The following is a 20,816-nucleotide window of genomic DNA, read 5'->3' on the forward strand; positions in this document are numbered from 1 at the left end:
ATGCCCCAGCCAGCATGGGAGTTGTAGGACTTTTTTCTGTCTAAACATGCTTAGGATACCACCCTTAACCTTCTTCAAAGAAATTCACAATGGCTTACAAAACTTCTCATATGGTCTCCCATTCAGGTCCTGTTCAGATCCAGACTTCCTTAGCTTTAGTTTAGAGAGAGATCAGGCAACTTCAGGCTGTGTTTTGTGACTTTTTGGAGTCACTGCCATCACGGAAATGGAGGTGGTCGAGTGTGCAGTATGCAAGTGGAGGCATTGGCTCACACAAATGGTGCCTTTATGTGAGGATAGCCCACGCTCGCCATAGGTGATTGTGTGGGGGCTGTTGAGATATGTGAGCTAACACTGAAGCTGCAATTTATACTGTTCGCCTCCCATATTGGACAACATTTTCACAGTACCCGAAGTGTACCCAAAATGAGCAATCAGTTAGAAAGCTGGAATTTCCCCCAAAACATTTGATTAAATAAACTATGCTGAGTTAATTGCCAAATATTAATGAGCTACTGTTCTTCAATTCTTTGGTCTTCTAGGGCAATGAGGGTGAGATTTACCTAAGTGTTACTTGGGAACTTCCTGAAGCTGTTTCACTTGCTCTACAAGGTAATCCATTCATGTCTCTAAGACTGAGTCCCAATGCCAAGAAAAATAATGGATTTTATCCAGATATTCAGCTGTTGCCTGATAAGGATCCTGAGAAATCAAACACAGAGGTGAGGAACCACTGTATTTCCTGAACTTTTAATATCCAAGAAGAAGAAAAGAATTCTGACAAGTTTCTTAGAACCTGGCTACACGTTACAGTCACCACTGAAAAGTAGCCACATCAACAGTAACCACATGAAAAGCACTTACTGTTGAGTAGTCTCTGTGGAGATAGGTAGAGGGAACAGTAGAAACTTTGGCTGCCTTTCTCCATCAATAGTTTATCTGTGATTATCTAATCTTTCATTAGCAGTTAATTGTCCTTGCTTCTCCCCCTCCCAAGGCACTCGGGACAATTAGCTACTAATTAGTTAGATGAGATGGAAGTCAAATAGAGAAAGTTAGTCAGATAGAGAAAGTTAGTCAGCAGCTCTAGAATCCCCTACTGCTTTTCTGTGCTTCCAGAGACCTGGCTAATACGTGATTACTTCTGATGTGATGAGTATAATGTGTAGCCAAGACCTTGTATAACTGGGAATGAAGCAGAAATGCATTCCAAACGTTCAGCTATGCTGAACTTCAAGCATTTTCTTTTGGGGGTGTGGGTGGTAGAGTGGTGGAAAAGTCTTTTTCAGTTTAATTTCATGCTATGAGTCTATGACACCTTTGCTTGTTTATAGGTCATATCCATGCTTAAGTCCACAATAATTGCATAGTCCTATGGTTGCACAGTTTGAAATAATAATTTAAGAGGCAAAGGTAGGTAATTTCTGTCTCTCAAACTGTGAGCCTATGGGCAAATTGTTACTGTTTTTAAATGTACAGCACTACATTGTTTTTGAAGTGTAATATAATTAATGTAGTAGTAACAGTAGAACATTTTACCCAAATGCCTTCCCACAATAGTAATAATCTTCTTTAATGCATCTTTCAGTTAGCTCCTGGGACAGAAGTGAAATGTTTTGATCTGCTCAGAGTAGAAGGTTACAATTTGTTAGCTACTGCAAGTGCAAATGGTGCTATCATCATGTGGGATTTTGAAGCTGCCACTGCCAGACACATGTAAGTAATAAAGGGCATGGAGATGCTAATGCCCAGGTAGGCAACATCAAACAAACCATAATGTGGAAGAGCAGTTTTTATGGGAGTCTGCTGTCCAGGGAAATGGAGAGAAATGGGTGTACAAAGCTAGGGGTAAGCAACTGGAGACCCAGGGAGCAAATCTTTCTGTGAAAAGTTTCCCATGTCATATTTGTTATAGCCTCGAATAGGGATGAGCAAATCTGTCACTTTTGCTTTCACCCATGTTTGATTTTGTTAAGTTCTTCTCAACTTCTCAAGTTCTTTCCATGCTGAACATGAAGAAATTTGTGGATTTTGGTAAATTATTATTAAAAATGAACTGAAACTAAATCTTCACCCATTCCTAGCTCTTAATCACTCCCCCCCGCCCCCAACACACATTGTGTATTCATTTTGCAGTAGGACCAGGTGGAAAGATGGTGCCTCCTTTAATAGAGTCATATAAGGGCAAATTACTCTCCTGGATTCTATATGGAGCACCTGTGTGGGTCCATGTGGACATTACTGTATTGGAATCAACACAACGTAAATTTCTATCTAGAGTACTTGGAGTACCCAGATCCACCTTTAGGGTTATTGTCCAATCAGAGACAGCTTGCCATTCCGTTGGAATGCTTGTCCAAAAAGCAGCCATTTCCTTTTGGTTGTAGCTTTCAGTTGGTTCCACCCTTGGTATTGTTAGCATACGAAGTAGGGATGTACGAATCCCTTACCTCGTTCCGGTGGCGGTGTCCGCTGGGCGGGGGGGAGGCGATCCATCCCTCCCCCCAGAATCCTGCCTGGCCGGCTCCGCTCCACAGCGAGTCCATGGAGCCGCCGGCTGGGCCCATCCACAGCCAGGCTGCTGACCGCCGCCGGACTGCTGCGGCCGCAAATGGCGGCCGGCGTAGCGGCTGCAATTTGCATCCCTGCCAGTGGCCGTGATTGGCTATGTAAATATTTACGCAGCCTATCATGGCAAAGAGCAGGGACGCAAATGGTGGCCGCTACGCTATTTGCATCCCTGCTCTTTCCATGGTAGGCTACGTAAATATATATGTAGCCTATCATGGCTAACGCAGGGATGCAAATGGCGGCTGCTACACCGGCTGCCATTTCATTCCGCAGCCCGGCAGCGAATGGAGGCAATGGCCCGGAGCAGCCGACGACGCCAGGTAGGATCCGTCCTGGAGGGGTTTCGGGGGGAGGTGTAGCCCGTTCCGGCACGGACTCTGTGAGGGCGGATTCTAAAGAATCCAGCCTCATTGGAGTCTGTGGTGGATTTCTCCGCCAACCCTAGGGGAAAGACTCTTGGGCAGATAAGGTAAGTGTAGTTATTTGCAAGCTGGACTTTTCGCAAACTTATTTGCTTGCAAGGGGGTATGATGGTACCCTGGATGACATCCCTAGAAGGTTACATGATGTTAATTGGAGCCATTTCAATATGCTCAATAAAAGTATTATTTCCCCGGGAAACATGCCCCCCATATTTGTCCTCTATTGGCTTATATGAGTTGGGATGGCTTCTGACTAAATGCAGACTGAATTCTCTGCTGTCTAGGTTTGCCATAGCTTTCCTCCCAAGAAGCAAGCGTCTTTTAATTTCGTGGCTACAGTCACCGTCTGCAGTGATCTTGGAGCCCAAAAAAATAAAATCTGTCACTGCTTCCATTTCTTCCCCTTCTATATGCCAGGAAGTGATGGGGCCACATGCCATGATCTTCGTTTTTTTAATGTTGAGTTTCAAACTAGCTTTTGCACTCTCCACTTTCACCCTCAACGAGAGGCTCTTCAGATCCTCTTCGCTTTCTGCCATTAGGGTGGTATCGTCTGCGTATCTGAGGCTGTTGATAATTCTCCCGGCAATCTTAATTCCGACCTGTGATTCATCCAACCCGGCGTTTCTCATGATGTACTCTGCATATAAGTTAAATAAGCAGGGCGACAATATGCAGCCTTGTCGTACTCCTTTCCCAATTTTGAACCAATCGGTTGTTCCATGTCTGGTTCTTACTGTTGCATCTTGACCCTCGTACAGGTTTCTCAGGAGATAGGTAAGGTGGTCTGGTACTCCCATCTCTTTAAGAATTTGCCAGAGTTTGTTCTGATCACACAATCAAAGGCTTTAGCGTAGTCAATGAAGCAGAAATAGACGTTTTTCTGGAATTCTCTTGCTTTCTCCATGATCCAGTGAATGTTGGCGATTTGATCTCTAGCTCCTCTGCCTCTTCGAAACTAGGGATGTCAGAGAATTCTGCCACGGATCTCGGTGAGGCTGAATGCCAGTGCATTCGGCCCCCCGAACTCCGTGGCGGAACGGCCTGCCGCCCCCCCGCAGATCCCCCCCGGGACGAGACTCACCTGGGGCTGATCTTCCGGGCGGCGGCAGCGGCGGCCCGTCTTCTGACCGGCAGCCACCGCCACCATTTCCAGGCTTGTGTAAAAAAAAAAAAGACGTGATAGGCTACGTAAAGATTTACATAGCCTATCATGGCTAGGTGTTTAAAAAAAAAAAAAGACGTGATAGGCTACGTAAATCTTTATGTAGCCTATCATGGTTGGGTGGGTTTAAAACACAAACAAACCACATACGCAAATGGTGGCGGCTACGGCCGCCGCCATTTGCGTTCCTTCTTTTTACCATCTTAATCTACGTAAATATTTACGTAGATTATGACGGCGAAAATAAAGGGGAACGCAAATAGCGTAGCGGGCGCTTTTGCGTCCCCTTTTGATTCGCCGTTTTAGCCTACGTAAAGATTTACGTAGGCTAAAACGGTGAATGAAAAAGGGACGCAAATAGCGCCCACTACGCTATTTGCGTTCCCTTTTCTTTTCTTCGTCTTAGTCTACGTAAATATTTAGGTAGAGTTAGATGGCCAAAAAGAAGGAACGCAAATGGTGGCAGCTGTAGCCGCGCAATTTGCGTACGCGTTTTTTGGGGGGGGTTTGCCCAGAGCCCTCCGCGGCCGGAAATCCGGCTGCGGACGGCTCTGGCCTGGCCAGGCCTGGCCATCTGCTCCGCGGAGCCGCCACGGAGCACAGCCAGCCGCGGAGGATTCCAGGGGGGAGGAACGGAGCGCCTCCCCCCCCTGGCCAGGATTCCGGGGGGAGGGACGGAATGCCTCCCCCCCTACCATCAACATAATCCGCAAAAGGTAAGTCACTTTCGTACATCCCTATTCGAAACCCAGCTTGTACTTCCAGTAGTTCTCGGTTCACATACTGCTGAAGCCTAGCTTGTAGGATTTTGAGCATCACCTTGCTGGCATGTGAAATGAGCACAATTGTACGGTAGTTTGAACACTGTTTGGCATTGCCCTTCTTTGGGATTGGAATGTAAACTGACCTTTTCCAGTCTTGTGGCCACTGTTCAGTGTTCCAAATGTGTTGGCATATTGAGTGCAGCACTTTAACAGCATCATCTTTTAGGATCTTAAATAGCTCAGCTGGAATACTGTCACCTCCACTAGCTTTGTTGTTAGTAATGCTTCCTAAGGCCCATTTGACTTCACTCTCGAGGATGTCCGGCTCAAGTTCAGTGACCGCACTATCATGGCTATCAGGGACATTCAGATCTTTCCTGTATAGCTCTTCTGTGTATTCTTTCCACTTCTCCTTAATCTCATCTGCTTCTGTTAGGTCCCTGCTTTCTTTGTCCTTTATCATGCCCGTCTTTGCACAAAACGTTCCCTTGAGATCTCCAATTTTCTTGAAAAGATCTCTAGTCTTTCCCATTCTGTTGTTTTCCTCGATTTCTTTGCATTGTTCATTTAAGAAGGCCTTCTTGTCTCTCCTTGCTATTCTCTGGTACTCTGCATTCAGTTGGATATATCTTCCCGTTTCTCCCTTGCTTTTCGCTTCCCTTCTTTCGTGAGCTACTTGTAAAGCCTCATCAGACAGCCACTTTGCTTTCTTGCATTTCTTTTTCTTTGGGATGGATATAGTTGCTGCCTCCTGAACATTGTTATGGACCTCTGCCCATAGTTCCTCAGGCACTCTGTCTATCAGGTCTAATCCCTGAAATCTATTCCTCACCTCCACTGTATATTCATAAGGGATATGATTTAGGTCATACCGGAATGGGTTAGTGGCTTTCCCTACGGTCTTCAATTTAAGCCGAAAACTACAGGGTTTACCATGGTGCAAAAGGATACTCTCCAGTTGGCTGTCCCAAGAGAGAGGACATGGTACACTTTTTAACGGAATGTCCCCTGTATGCAGACCTGAGGAAGCAATATCTTGAGCCCTTAACAGTTGGATCCAGTAACAGTTCTTCTCTAAGTATAATCTTATTATTACTGGCTGGTGCAGATTACTATACATCCTACAGGACCGCCAAGTTTGTCCAGCGGGATTGGAAAGAACGAAAATTACTAACTGGCATAGATGCTTAAGCCTGCTAATATATTATAATGGATTAATAAATATTGTCTAGATCTTGTGAAATGTTTAAATAGACCCCTGTGAAATGTTTTAATTAGCTTCATCATAATCACCCTCCTTAATATTTCTCATTGTGGTGTCACTTTCTGTTAAGGGAGGCATTTTATTATGTTTCTGGATGTGTATGGCCTGATTGGTTAATAAGCAATAAACTGACTGAACTGAATATTCTGCATCTAAGCCATTTTCTTTTAAGATGAGACCCAGGCAAGGGGCTCTTCAGCACCCTCTTCTCCAGTGTAAGCAGCAGCAGAAGGTGTGGCAGAGATCTGCCCATTATATACCTCAGCTACTCCTCTCCATAGGCTGAGACTAGGGATGGGCAAATCTGTCAAGCTGGATTTTACTTAGGTTGTTGTTGTTGTTGTTGTTGTTGTTATTTTATTTATACTCCGCCTTTTCCCCAGCACTGGGACACAAGACGGCTTACAGAAATTAAAACCTATACAATTAAAACATATGAAAATATGCAACAGTTAAAATGTAAATTAAACAACAATACAATTAAAATTATATTAAAACATTAAAACAGCATTTTAGAACAGCATTTTAGCAGCTCACCCCAAGGTTCCAACTATGTCCCAAAGGCCTGCGGGAACAAAAATGTTTTAGTCTGCCTCCGGAAACACATCAAGGAGGGAGCCATCCTAGCCTCCCTGGGAAGGGTATTTCCACAGCCATGGGGCAACCACCAAGAAGGCCTTCTCCCGGGTTCCCACCAAACATGCCAGTGACAGTGGTGGGACTGAGAGAAGGGCCTCCCCAGAGGATCTCAGGATACGGATAGGTTCATAAGGGAGGATACGGTCTTTCAGATAACCTGGAGCCGTATAGGGCTTTATAGGTCATAGCCAGCACTTTGAATTGTGCCCAGAAACAGACTGGAAGCCAGTGAAGCTGTTTTAACAAGGGAGTTGTATGCTCCCTGTAACCAGCCCTAGTCAACAGTCTGGCAGCAGCTCTTTGAACCAACTGCAGTTTCCGAACACTCTTCACAGACAGCTCCACGTAGAGCGTGTTGCAGTAATCCAAATGGGATGTAACTAAGGCATGTGTCACCATGGCCAGATCAGGCATCTCCAGCAATGGGCGCAGTTGGTGCACTAGTTTTAACTGTGCAAAAGCACTCCTGGCCACCGCTGAAACCTGAGCATCCAGGTTTAGGGCTGAATGCAGGAGCACCCCCAAACTGTGAACCTGAGTCTTCAGGGGGAGTGCAACCCCATCCAACACAGGCTGAATCCCTATTCCCTGATTTGCCTTTCAACTGACCAGGAGCACCTCTGTCTTGTCTGGATTAAGTTTGGATTATAAGGTTCTCTTTTTCCCACTGTTAAGTTCCTGCATCAGATTGCAAACTATTATTTTTTTGGTCCGCATGAACATTTGTATGTATTTGTATGTATTTTTTTCAAAATATATGCATTTTTGTATGCATTTTTAAAATATACATGTCTTTTTACGCTTTTTTCAAATGTAAGCTTTTTATCTATTGAATAAAGCATTTTTCTGCACATTTTTCAAAATATATACATTTTTGTATGCAGTTTCAAGCATATGCATTTTTGTGCATGCTTTTTCAAATATATGCATCTTAGTACCCCTTTTTTTTGCTAACTGCATTGCAAACTTTGGAAAAGCATGGAGTTCGCATTGAAATGAGAACTGAACAAATTTCTCACCCATCTGTAGCTGAGACGCAGACAGATGGGAGTGACCAGCTGAGATGCATAATTAGGTGAATTCTGGCAGAGTTTCTGTCATTGCTCACACTGGTGAGGGAGAGCTGTTAAAGAGTGTCTTGCCTATATCTTGGTGTGGGTCAAATGAATCCTTGGGCAGAACCCATGTGCTAGCCCTTCTGCTCTTGCTCAGCTCAGCATTTGGAAACTGTTAAAATTAGCTGCCACTTATCTGCATCCTTCAGTACCCATCTCCCGGTTAATTCTGCCACAGCACAAAAACCAGGAGAGAGCATTTAGCTGATGCTGTGTCATGAAACATACTGTGTCTTTCACTTGGCAGCCTTTACTGACTCCAGAGTTCAGTGGGAGTGTTCCCAAGAGGATATCTCAAAGTTCTGCGCTACAGGCAGAAGACATGACTGTTCCCCGCTCCATGCCCTATTTAACATCACAATGAGGTTGTCCTGGACAACCTTACAATCTTTGCTGCTTTGTTGATCTCCTCCTCAAAGGATTCTTGCAGAAACACAGACGATTTCAAAGGGAGCACCGCAGCCCCATTCTTCTTCCGCCCTGCTTTTAGTCTTCTTCAGTTGAGAACCCTTTTGGAAATGCTAAGCTAGTTTCTCTCCTCTGGTAGTGGCTGTATTACTCTAATTCTTTTCTCCTTCATTACACTGACCTCTTGACTGGGAAATTACTAATCCCTATTAAGCCTCTTCTTCGAGGATGGATGGACTGATGGGCTCAGCAAGAAAATGCCCTCTTTCGAAGCACAAAAGTCCCCAAGCCAGATCTTGTTTTAGTCAGAAGGAAGCTCATCCTATATACTAATAGTGAACTAATTCTCCAAGTGTAGATCATTATGTAGCCTAAATGGTACCACCCATGCGCAAGAGTACAAAATAAAAACCTTTAGAAAGAAAATGAAGTAGAGGATTCAAAAATAGCCTAATGCGGACTAGAATGATGACTGACTGTTCAGAGAAGGAAAACAAAACCAGGGGAGAGGAGGGATGGAATAGAGTATCCTGCAAGATGGCATGGCTGGCTGGAACTGTGGACAGGAGTACCCCAGACTGCAATATTTTGTTGTAGGTCCCACTTGTATCAGCAAGATGTGTATCATTCTATGGGAGCAACATGGTAGCTATTCTGTCTATCAAACTTCAAAGCCTCTTGGCGATGAGTGGTCACTCTTTAAAGAACTTAAGGGCTATTAAAGCACAATCCTATGCATGTTTAGATAGAATAAAGTCCTACAACTTCCAGCATGCTGGAAGTTGTAGGACATTTTTCTGTCTAAGCATGCATAGGATTGCACCCTTAGTGCTATAAATTTTACATTCATTTTGAAAAATGATACGTTTATTGAATTTTCCTCATAGCCATTCTAAAGTAAGCGGCCTTCAGTCTGTGTTTCAGGGAACTCCAGGGTTCCTCAGAAGCTTACCAATGGTTCCTTGATGAGAAGATTAATAATGGTGGACAAGCTTCCCTGAAAGACATCTTCCCTTCTGCTCCCAATTTCTCCCTGCTTTGTGAAGCCACAAGGCAGTGGTGGGCCTGTTCTTGGGTATACTTTTAGTTTGTGTGTGGGCAGTGATGAGAACAAATATTCCTATGACCAGTGCTCCATATGAACTCACTGTGTGTCCTTAAACATGCCCCCAAAACTATGCAATGCACAGGGATTCCTGACTGAGTGGACAAGGAAATGTGGAAAGGGATTCCATGAAGGAATACATTTTGAAATCCACTGACCTAAACCGGTACTGCATTGATAGAGAACTGCAAAGGGACTTGCATGGAATAGGGAGAACAGTAAAATTTGGATCAGGGATGGGGAACCTCCAGCACATGTTCTGGAGACAGCCCACAGGGGTTCCCCATCCAGCCCACCCGCTTCTTCTCCAAACCCCACCACCTGTCCCAGCACAGAAAAGCTCTTACCTCCAATTGGCAGCTGTTCAGAGATAAGAGCTTTTCCCTGCAGGGGAGAATGGGTGAGGCCTGGGGAGGAAGTTGCTGAGATATTCAGTCCTGCTTTTTTCTAAGGCTGGGCAACTTTGGGAGGTCCAGGGGCCATTTTTGTGCACACACACCCCACTGGCACTGAAAAATAAGAAAAATACTTTTAAAGAAAGACATCCGTACTGCCTAGGAGGCAACAAAAAAAACATTAGTAGGTTTAAATTTTTTGGCCCTGCCTACTTTGCTTTTGGCCCCACCCACTGATAGAATGCAGTCTATCAGAGTACATTCTGTCTGAGACCTTATCCAGATTAGAACTCGGTCCTCAAGCTGAAAAAGGCCCCACCACTCCTGATTTAGAAAAGTTTTATTGGGATCATTGAAGATTTACAATATAAGAACCTCACTATGTATTATGATATATTTAAATGCTTAAGAATTAGAAACCATTTATGTATTTAGACGCAATCAGTGAATTGTATCTGTGGTTTTAATAACATCGGTGCAATCCTGGGCCTTATTTATGCGAAGCTATGCTGCAGCTGTGCTATGACAGCTGTACTATAGTACGTATATGTCCTTTTGCATCAAGCTACCTGCCTTTTTTTTTCATTTCCATACTGCAGTTGCATGAATTTGGATATCAGGTTGACTTACAAGAGTCTTTAAAATGTATCATGAGGAACGAACCTCTTTCTACACTTTCTCTTAGTGCAAGAGATGTACACTGTAGCAAATGTGAAAAAAAACACGTGAAAAAAACTACAGGTAAAATGTCTTTATTTCCAGATCCAAAGCTGGCAACACCATTCAAGCAGATAGACCTGAATTACTTGGAATCAATGGGTTATTGTTCCTCTATAGAAGTTCCATCTCTGATAGGTAGGTAGGTGAACTGTATAGCAAGCATGGATTAAGAAACAGTGGGCTACCAATTTGCCGTTGGTGAAACTCATGAATGTGTCTCCAAACTAGGATCTAGGGATGGCAGAGAATTCCACCATGGACTCCGACAAGGCTGGATTCTGAAGAATCTGGCCCCCCAGAGTCTGTGGCGGAACAGAGCACTCACCTCCGCCTCCCCGTGGAATCCATCCGGGTCGGATCCCTCTCAACGTCGATCCTGCGGAGCCGGCCACCTGCTCCGCATCACTGGCAAAAGTCGATACTATAAGTAAGTCTCTCTATAAATAAGTCTCCGGACACAAATGGCATATTGGGTGCCATTTGTGGCCGTAAAGCTGGTGGATTAGCCTAAATGCATCCATTAATGGCTGCATTTAGGATAATCTGCCAGCTTTACAGCCGCAAATGGTGCCCACTACGCCATTTGTGTCCGGAAACTTACTTATACAGAGATACAGTGCGGCAATGTCTGCCAGCTGCCCGTATCGATGAAATTCGCCAGCGATGTGGAGCTGGCGGCCGGCTTCGCAGGATTGATGCAGAGTGGAGCCGGCCTGGACAGATTCCGGGGGAGGGGGACTGATTGCCTCCCCCTGCAGGCGGATTCTCCTGTGGACAGGTAGGGAATCCGCCCAACCCTACTAGGATTACAAGGGCTGCACTTGAATAACCACATTGTGTCAGACGACCCCACCCATCACTGCAATGCAGCCCTCAAAAGCTTCTCTGAAATGGAATTCTGCCCTTAGGCTGAAAGAGATCCAACACCCGTGCCCTAAGGAGTTCAGCCCTGCTAATTAGCGATGACAGGCATTGAACCCAGGATTTTCTGCTTGCACAAATGTGTGCTCTATGGGACGCCTTTTGGGAATAAATGTTCTGACACTATGTATGTGGGGAGCAAATCCTATAGCCCCTAGAGAGATTCAGGGGTGGAGGGACAAAGGATATTTTGGATTCCTGGATCCGAGGCCAGGATGTAGAGGCGCTGAGAGAACTGTGCTGGCTGCCTCTACATGCTCACAAATGCGAGCTTGGACAGAAGGAAAACGAGGCAGTTCTGTGGGTGGGGAAGAGAGGAGACCAGGAAGGCTGGCTTACGAAGAATCCCCCAGCCACCCCAGCCTCCTTCCATCCCTCGCCACACAGCCCCAGGTAGGTGGGCGAGATCGTCCAACTACTGAAAATGTAGGGCAAGAGGAGCGCAGAGATGACAATTGCCTCCGTGCTCCTCCGGCCCTGCATAGGATACCCATTAGCCTCCAAGTTGAGAATGCTGATGGGCATCCCCATAGGATTGCATCCATATTTATTTAACAGAATTGATGAATTCCAGCATCAGTATTGCTTCAAATATAGCATCACATTTTGTAATCACTAGATCATCCAATAGCTCAGTGCTAGACCACATGTCTTGCATGCAGAAGGTGTCAGGCTCAATTGGTGCCAACTCCTGTTAAAAGGATCTGGTAGTAGGTGATGAGAAGACCTCTGCCTGAGACCCTAGGAAGCCACTGCCAGTTAGGGTAGACAATACTGGACTAGATGGAAACATCATTCGAACTGATGTAAAGCAACTTTCTGTGTTCCGGCTGAGGAAAGAATGTGGACAGAAGAGCCAGCTGCCTGCAAGCTTAATTAAGAACCCATCAGTATACATCTCAGGTTGGTATTGGTGTTGCTCAGATTCCATTTGACTACCCGAACATTTGCCATTTATACTGATATTTAAAATGTTAGACGAATCTTAGAAGACTGACAGACTTGTGGATTTATTGAAAAAAGGATGCCGCCTACAAGTCCATTCATGTATTCTTTAGATGTCTGCTTCTGGTACTTTGGTTCAGTATTCTTCAATACCTATTAACATTCTGGACATGTGGATTCTGTCTCCCATGCAGGCAACTTAGTGAGTCTTCCACCTATAGTTCAGATCCTCAGAGTGATGAAAGTCCTTCACAGGATGTAGAAGGTAGCGCCATAATGATAAAAATGGTATGTTCCTTTTTTGGTTTGTATAGCAGCCAAGGAAATTTGTACAAATGTGGACACATATTTCTATGTAGCTCCTCTTTCCCATCTCCTCCCCTGGCAAGTCCATAATGAGGAGACCTGAAGCTTTTGCTTCTGATTTCAACTGACCATAGTTTGTCATTATGTCTGAATTCAGACAAACTGTGGATAGTCTTAACTATGGTGTATGGAAACAAGCCAACTTCAAACTGTGGTTTTTGATCTTGGCTTTTTTCTGGAAGCCAGTGTTTCCCAAACTAATTTGGCCATGGAACATTTTTGGGTTTGAAATATGTTGACGGAACCCATAAATGGTGGTCTGGAGGGTATAGAATAGCTCCAAGATAAGGGGGAGAGGGTATTCCATATCCTAATCCTTATTTACAAAGCTTAGAACTGCACCCAAGCCCTAAAAATTAATTTGCAGAGCCTAGCCTTAAAAATTAATTTACAGAACCTAGAGCCCTAAAATTAATTTGCAGAGCCTAGAGCTGCACCCAAGCCTTAAAAATTAATTTGCAGAACTTAGAGCCCTAAAATTACTTTACAGAGCCTAGAGCTCTGAAAATTAATTTACAGAACCTAGAGCTTTACCCAAGCCTTAAAATTATTTAACAGAGTCTAGAGCCCTAAAAATGAATTTACAGAGCCTAGACTCAAGCTTTAAACATTAATGTGTAGAATTTACAAAGCCTAGAGCGGCACCTAAGCCCTAAAAATAAGTTCACAGAGCCTATAGCCTAAAAAATTAATTTACAGATCCTAGAGCTGTACCCAAGTTGTAAAGAAAATAAAATTTAAAATGTCTACCTTCTGTTTGATGAAGGTCTGAAAGGATTCACGTTGGCTGCCCCCGCCCCCGAGCATTTGTAAACAAAAATTAGGCAAACAAGCTCAGACCCTTGCTGCTACTACCTACTAAAGAGACCGAGGCTTGGCTTCAGACTCTCCTCTCTGTGAGTCTATATCCTGAGTCCTGGCTCTGGCTGCATACACCAGCCATGTGATACAGATGCTGTGCTCTGATAGGGCCATGCTTTCTCAGGGTTGCCCATAATGGCCTGAGGAGGAGTGGGGTTTGCTTTGTCTTCCTCATTGGTTCCAGCTTGCAGGAGCCAATGGGTCTTCATGATGGCCACATCACAATAGCAGCTTTCACAGTCTAAGTACTATTCAGCTAAGTATCTGTGACACAGACATAATTTCATATTTAATGTTTTAGGGGGAAACTATCACTAGCACCAACATTTTCTTATGGAACCCTTATTCACATTGTGCAGAACACCGGGGTTCAGTAAGCTGAGGCACGGAGACTTTTGATCATGCATGCAGTCCCTTTGCTCCTCCCTTCATGCAAGCCTCAATTAAACTAAACAATCCCTAATTAACCATAGTTTCCCTTTTCATTTGAACCAGAAAACTATAGTTACCAGTTTCAAAACAACCCAGGATATTAAAGCAACTTCAAACTATGGTTTAATATCCTGGCTTGTTTGATAACCATAGTTTCCCAGTTCAGACAAAATGGGAAAGTATGATTAATTGGAAACTTCCTGTTTTTTTGTGCACACCACGAAGGGAGGAGCGAAGAAGCTACACGCACAGGGAGAAGTCTAGTTCATAGCTCATCTTATTAAGTCAAGATATGAACATCCAAACATAGTCATACAGACAGACTGGATCAAATATGATTCTACTTCACTAGTTTAGGGAGGACTGGATTTCCATCACATACGCACGATGTCCTTTTTTGTATTTTGAAGCTGGAACAATGCATTGTCAGTATTTCTGAAAAGTATTTTTTCTTAAAATAGTATACGATCGGCAGCTTTTCTTTGCTTATGTTTATGAATATTGTCTAATTTTTAAGTCTCTGATTCATTGTTTGATTACAGGAAGGTGTTAAAAGTGAAACTGGTGGAATGGTAACTGTTTCAGGTAAGAATTGAAGAATTCTGAGTTATTTTAAAAGATTACCTGTAATTTTTAAGACCATGTTTAAGAAAACATTTTTAAAAAAATTGCAACAGCTTATTCGAAATAATTGAAGTGAGTGACTGAGTCAAGATATCCACTTAAACTTACATAAATCCTAAAGAGAAGGTTTTAAAGAAGTGTTCATTTAATAACACCCTTTTATAATTTACGCTAATAGTTATAGCTGAAGTTGCTGAGATACTTTCTTTTAGACAAGGTTAATAACTGGAAATAATAAATCTTGCATACATGGACTAGGAATCCCACAGTGTTTTATACACAACAATTATTCATCAACTTTGGTTCCTGTATAGTTACCATTGGCTCACATTGAAGTGTTAACTCCTCCCACGACTTCAAACCTAAAATCATGATTATTTATTCAAAGATGAAACAGGCATAGATGAACCTTAGTTATCCAGAAGTTCTTTATTTCACTATCAACTTGTGTTACTTTCAGTTCCAATTAAGCCTCTGATAGTGCAAGCAAATCAGAGACTGAACCAAGTTAAACAATATAACATTATAACAATATAACATTATCCCTCAGTCATGTGGAACTTCATGCCAATGTGTGTCTTTTTAGAAAGCCCTTCACTGGAAGCCAGTGAGGAAGATACTGCAATTGAAATGTCAGTGGAAAGTACATTTAATGTATTCCTTGATATGATGCAACAACTTGTTAAGTTGAAAGGAAAGAAATAGGAACACGCTTGTGATATCAATTATGTTCTGCACTAGAAACAAAACTTCCAGAGTCTCCCATCTTGGAGAGTAAAGGAATACTATCCAGCGTATTAGAAGGTGGAGGTGGTGAACAAGTGGAGCATCAGTACATACCCATTCTTGTCTCTGCTCATGAAGATGGCTTTATTTATCTTTGGACTGTAACGGTAGGCCCTTTTGCATAATTGGATTGTAGTAGCGAATGATGTCTTCAAGAGCTTTCAGACTGTGCTCTCAGCCAATGGATATGTATTCAAAGAGGGTTTTTCTTCTGTATGTTTTCCTCTTTCTCTGTTCTCCTAGAAACACATCAAGATCAGTAGCCAATGCTGTCCCAGCACTAGTGGCAACGCTGTTGCGCTCACGTAAGCCAACGCTGGCGCAGTGTCATCAGCAGTTACTCAGAAAGGGAAAAGTCAAAGTGGTGATTTGCTACTGAAATTCAGTGGCGACCAGCACCACAGAAATTTGGTGGCAAATTGCTGCGTTTTCCCTGTGCTTAGCAAGCGCTAAAGACATTGCAGTACTGTTAGTTTACGCTAGTGCGATGTCATTAGCACTAAAGCTGTGACAACATTGGATACTGCTCCAAACTATTACCATTTAAACTTCTTGGGCAAACAGAAGGATCACAGTTTGTATAAGGAAAGTCATAGTTTAGAATGCATTGTGGCTGAATCTCTTGAGTTTCTGTGAGGGAGCAGCAGTTTATAGAAATGGATGTTAAATGTCTTCAGGTACCCCTTACGTTACCTTAGTATGGGAACTACTGTAGCATGACCTCTTTCCACACCTCGCTGGTAGCGTCAGAAGCCCTTGATCGCACAGTAGAGGTCCGTTACACAGCTCTTCTCGTGCCAGTATTACTTCAGCTCCCAGGAGGAGTGACACTGGCGTAGAAAAGAGCCGGGTCATTGATTCCTCCCACATGCCCAGGGGCCAGTGGAGGCTGGTGGTTCCAGTGTCAGTGGGGCTGTGAATCTGCTCTGGGTTTCAATCAGAACAAGTCAGAACTCTCAAGGAACTATTCAAAGTGCTGAGCCCAAAATAAGTTCAGCACCTTGAATAGCAACTTGAGAGTTCTGACTGAAACCCAGAGGGGATACACGGCCCCACTGACATCGGAGCCACCAGCCTCCACTGCCTGGGGCTTCTGATGCAGGTCCCACATTCAAACAAGTACATTGGAAAGGGGCCCTAAGTATCAATCAGAGGGTACTCAACCCATGCCCTTGTGCTAGGTGCCTGCCCCAGCCCCGCCACTGGTTTAGCTGCTGCCATTATTCATATTGGTGATAGCCCTGTTACAGAGGCATCTTCTAAATGGCTACTTGCAGGACAATGGTGATGGCCAAGTAGGAGGTAGCAACAGGTCTTCAACGTCACAGCAAGTATGCACTTTTTATTTTGTGAAAGTTAGAGGTGCATTTGTAATAGCACATCTATCTGATGGGGATGACTCTATCAGATATCTATCCCATTTGCTTGAGATATTCATTTGCTTTGCACAGGATTTCAACTTAGGTCCTGGAATGCAAACTAATCTTTGCTCCATGACAGCCAAAGTGGATTCATGCTAACAGAGTGCCAGATAACTGTTACAGTGCCATCTATTTATTGTAGAAGGATACCATACTAAATGGCACTTCCACTCGTAATTGACCCATCAACTTTTCTTGCTTCCTGAGAGGATGTAGTTGTGGTTTGGCTTTAAAAATAAAACAAACCTGCCTAAGGTTAATTTAACTCTCTGTTTAATATGTTTTAGTATTTTTTATTTCTCCTGGACCTTGGATAACCACATATTAACAGAGGAAACGCTATCTTGGTACTGGGTGTAAATTAAAAGTTTTAGACCACTAGTTGGAATGCACAATCTTTATTCGTCTGTAATTTGAGATTTGTTATTAATGTTCCTCCAAGAATTGACTTATTTGGTGACAGCCTATTGCTTGGTGATGGAGCACATGCTTTGCATGCAGAAGCTCCCCTTGGCTTCTCCTTTTGAAAAAGACCCCATGTAGCAGGCTTGGGGGAAAAAGAACTATGCTTGAGACCGTGGAGAACGTCTACCAGGTGAAGTAGACTGTACAGAGCACTTCCATATGTGCATATATCCATGCAATGAGAACTCTCTAATTGAGCTAAGTATCGCATTGCTTTCATATCAGTTTACTTCTTTTCCTTTTTTCAGAGTTCAAAGTTTCTCTTTTTTTTTTCTAACACTTTTTATTCTACTTTTATCTTTATAAATGAACCAAAGAACACCAACAACATAATAATCTTCTACAGTTTCCAACATTACAGTATTCTTAAGAGGACCCATCAATAATGAAATAGAGAAAAAAGGAGAGGAAGAGAGGAGATAATATAAAAAGGACAGAGAAGGGCAAAGGGGAAGGAAACAGAAAAAGAGAAGAAAAAACACAAAAACAGAGGAAAACAAAGCAAAATATAAACAGAAGTTTACATAACAAATTTAAATTTAAACTACATTTCACATAAATTGCAAATATCACTGTACTTAAAGATTACACCAATCTTACAGGTCAATACAGCATAAGTAATCAATTTCATCATGAGAAACGCCGGGTTGGTTGAATCACAGGTCGGAATTAAGATTGCTGGGAGAATTATCAACAACCTCATATACGCAGATGATATCACCCTAATGGCAGAAAGCGAAGATGATCTAAAGAGCCTCTTGTGGAGGGTGAAAGTGGAGAGTGCAAAAGCTGGTTTGAAACTCAACATTAAAAAAACTAAGATCATGGCATCTGGCCCTATCACTTCCTGACATATAGAAGGGGAAGAAATGGAAGCAGTGACAGATTTTATTTTCTTGGGCTCCAAGATCACTGTAGACCGTGACTGTAGCCATGAAATTAAATGGAATTCTCTTGCTTTCTCCATGATCCAGCGAATGTTGGTGATTTGATCTCTAGTTCCCCTGCCTCTTCGAAACCCAGCTTGTACTTCTGGTAGAGGAGTGGAACTTACTTTCAAGTAAACATAGATAGGATTGCATGGTAAGTCAGGATACACATTGACACTGTGAAGCAGCTAAACGTGAAGATTTCCATTTTTTTATATATGAAAACATGGTATAATAAAGTAGACCAGTGTGACTCATGCAGTCCCCCAAGCCCCAAATGTCAGAAAATTCTGCTTTGTTAAAAGAAAGTATGATTATGTTTTTGTTTGTGAAGGGAGATCTTCTGAGAGAAATTTTGCCTTTCACAAAACATCCTCCAATTCCTTTGACAGCACTGTGCACAGACGTGTCTGCTAAAATGCTTTTTGCTGCTAATAAAGGTAAGCAATCATTTCCCAGCCATGGTGTCATAACAACTTGTAAGGATTTTTTAAAAGATTTGCTGCAAACAAAAACTGAAACCTGTCCAGCACCTCTCCATCATTCATATCAGACAAAACGGCGACTGAAACCACAAGGAACTTTTGAAAAAATAACTAGATGGTAGTTAGCTAAAGAATAACTGTAAGAACAATATTGAGAACATACTGATACATGACACAGTAGCAGTACAATTGCATGCATGTCTATGTGGAAGTAAGTTTGAATTCAGTGAAACCTATTTTTAGGGAAGTGTCTACAGGATTGCAGCCTAAATTTATAGTATATGTTACCATTACTTTTATCATTATATTACTTTTATGATTTTATGTTTTAAACCTGTTTGACAGCCCTGATGGCCAGAAAGGCCAAATTATAATGGAAAAAATAAATAAGTTAATAATGAGAAATATATTCCTAGAGAAAAGCATAGGATATATTGCCATATAGTGACCTTCAACAGTTAAAATTGTTTATTTGTTTGATTTATACCCCACCATTCAACAGGTTCCCACGTCTATGCAAGGACTGGTAATTTATGAGGTTCACCTCCCAGTATATATGCTAAGAAGATGAGCGAGGAAACTTGCCCATGTTTTTGCTCCTAGCCTTTTTGTCTTCCTCCCTTTTGTCCAGAATCTGGAAACTGAGCAAGCTGATTAAAGCCAAATCCAGACAGGACTGATGATAAACCAGCCTGATGATGTGCAACCCGATCCTATGCATGTTTACTCAAAAGTATGTCCCACTGTATTCAGTGGAGCTTACTTCCAGGTAAGTGTGCATAGGATTATAACTTTTGGCAAGACAGGAATTCTATCTGGCCGCCCTACCATCCTAGGTAGGGTGGCCAGATGCAAAAGAAAACAGGGCTCTTACAACTTTAATAGCTGTGTAGAAGAGGGAATATGAGCAGGTGTAACTTGTCATGCAAGCTACCCCTGCTGATATTCCCTCTTCTGTACAACAACGGTGTGAGAGCCCTGTTTTCTTTTGCATCTGGCAAGCCTAATCCCAGGACATTCATGCACAGATCTGTGGTGCTCTTTCAGAGTACTTTTTACCACTTCCATCAGATGAGTAGGGTGTGGCAACTCTTTCAGATACAGACATGGTCACTATTTTTCATCATAACTTTGAGGATGAATGCTTCCTGTCACATTTATTTGTTAACTTTTAGGTATCACAAGTTGGAGAAGAATATGCTTGATGCTTGTACACTAAGGTGTGCAAAAAATCCCAAACTTACTTAAGTAAAACACAAATATGACTGTAGCCTTAATCATATTTTTAATGAGGAAAGTTAGGTTTCCCTTATTTGAAAGCTGTGGAATTTTTTCTATTCAACAGGGAAATATCCACTTACCTCTAAGGGCTGCCTCACCCACTACATTTTATCAATATGGGTGTAGGCATGGGGGATACCTTCATCATCATTTGTGATATGGCACACATCTATTTAGCCAAATGAACTTGTGTTGGGAACATGCTGCAGATCGTGTCTTTCCTAGGCATGTACCCACAGTAAAATAGACAAGCGTACAATCTTCTTTGTGTATGATTATATATACAAAGCTTTTTCCCTTTACAACCATGTGCTTAAATATTAAGAATCCAGTAAATATTTTCCATTTTGGCAGAAGAATATTAACAGATTTCAAAAGAGAACAGCATTTTATGGCTGAAGATAATGATGAGCGCTTTTAGTAAAAAGCGCTAATTTAGTAGCGCTTTTTTAAAAAGATGTGTGACATTGCTAAAGTTTGTCATTAGTTGGCTAAGAATACGAATGTCTAGCTCCTAATGATCTGTGAACCCTAGTTTTTTTCCAGCTTGACTTTTAAACCAAGCATGTGGAGGTCTTACTGGAGGCCTCTCTGTGAGGCCTCCATTCTTCTATCTTTCCTGCTCTCCTCCCATGTTCTACGGCTCCTTGTACCTGGGACGCAGCCTCATGACAGTACCTCAGATGCCAGTGCTTGTGAGAAATGTAGTTTTCCATGTTACTTGACGTCCGT

At 42.7% G+C, this 20,816-nt stretch overlaps 1 protein-coding gene across 1 annotated transcript in view; it reads left to right on the top strand.

The window, feature by feature from the left end:
* Nucleotides 1-20,816, top strand: part of WDR64 (WD repeat domain 64) — a 143,905-nt gene that overhangs the window by 103,890 nt on the left and 19,199 nt on the right. The window contains exons 16-22 of the mRNA XM_084828213.1: nt 543-722; nt 1,589-1,716; nt 10,611-10,703; nt 12,629-12,722; nt 14,636-14,678; nt 15,459-15,610; nt 18,653-18,758. Coding sequence (XP_084684339.1) covers nt 543-722; nt 1,589-1,716; nt 10,611-10,703; nt 12,629-12,722; nt 14,636-14,678; nt 15,459-15,610; nt 18,653-18,758 — 796 coding nt within the window. The remainder of the gene's footprint in view (nt 1-542; nt 723-1,588; nt 1,717-10,610; nt 10,704-12,628; nt 12,723-14,635; nt 14,679-15,458; nt 15,611-18,652; nt 18,759-20,816) is intronic.

This window comes from Heloderma suspectum, chromosome 1, assembly GCF_057233095.1.
Source record: "Heloderma suspectum isolate Gila_16-S chromosome 1, 16-S_ref, whole genome shotgun sequence".
NCBI classification, from domain to species: Eukaryota; Metazoa; Chordata; class Lepidosauria; order Squamata; family Helodermatidae; genus Heloderma; species Heloderma suspectum.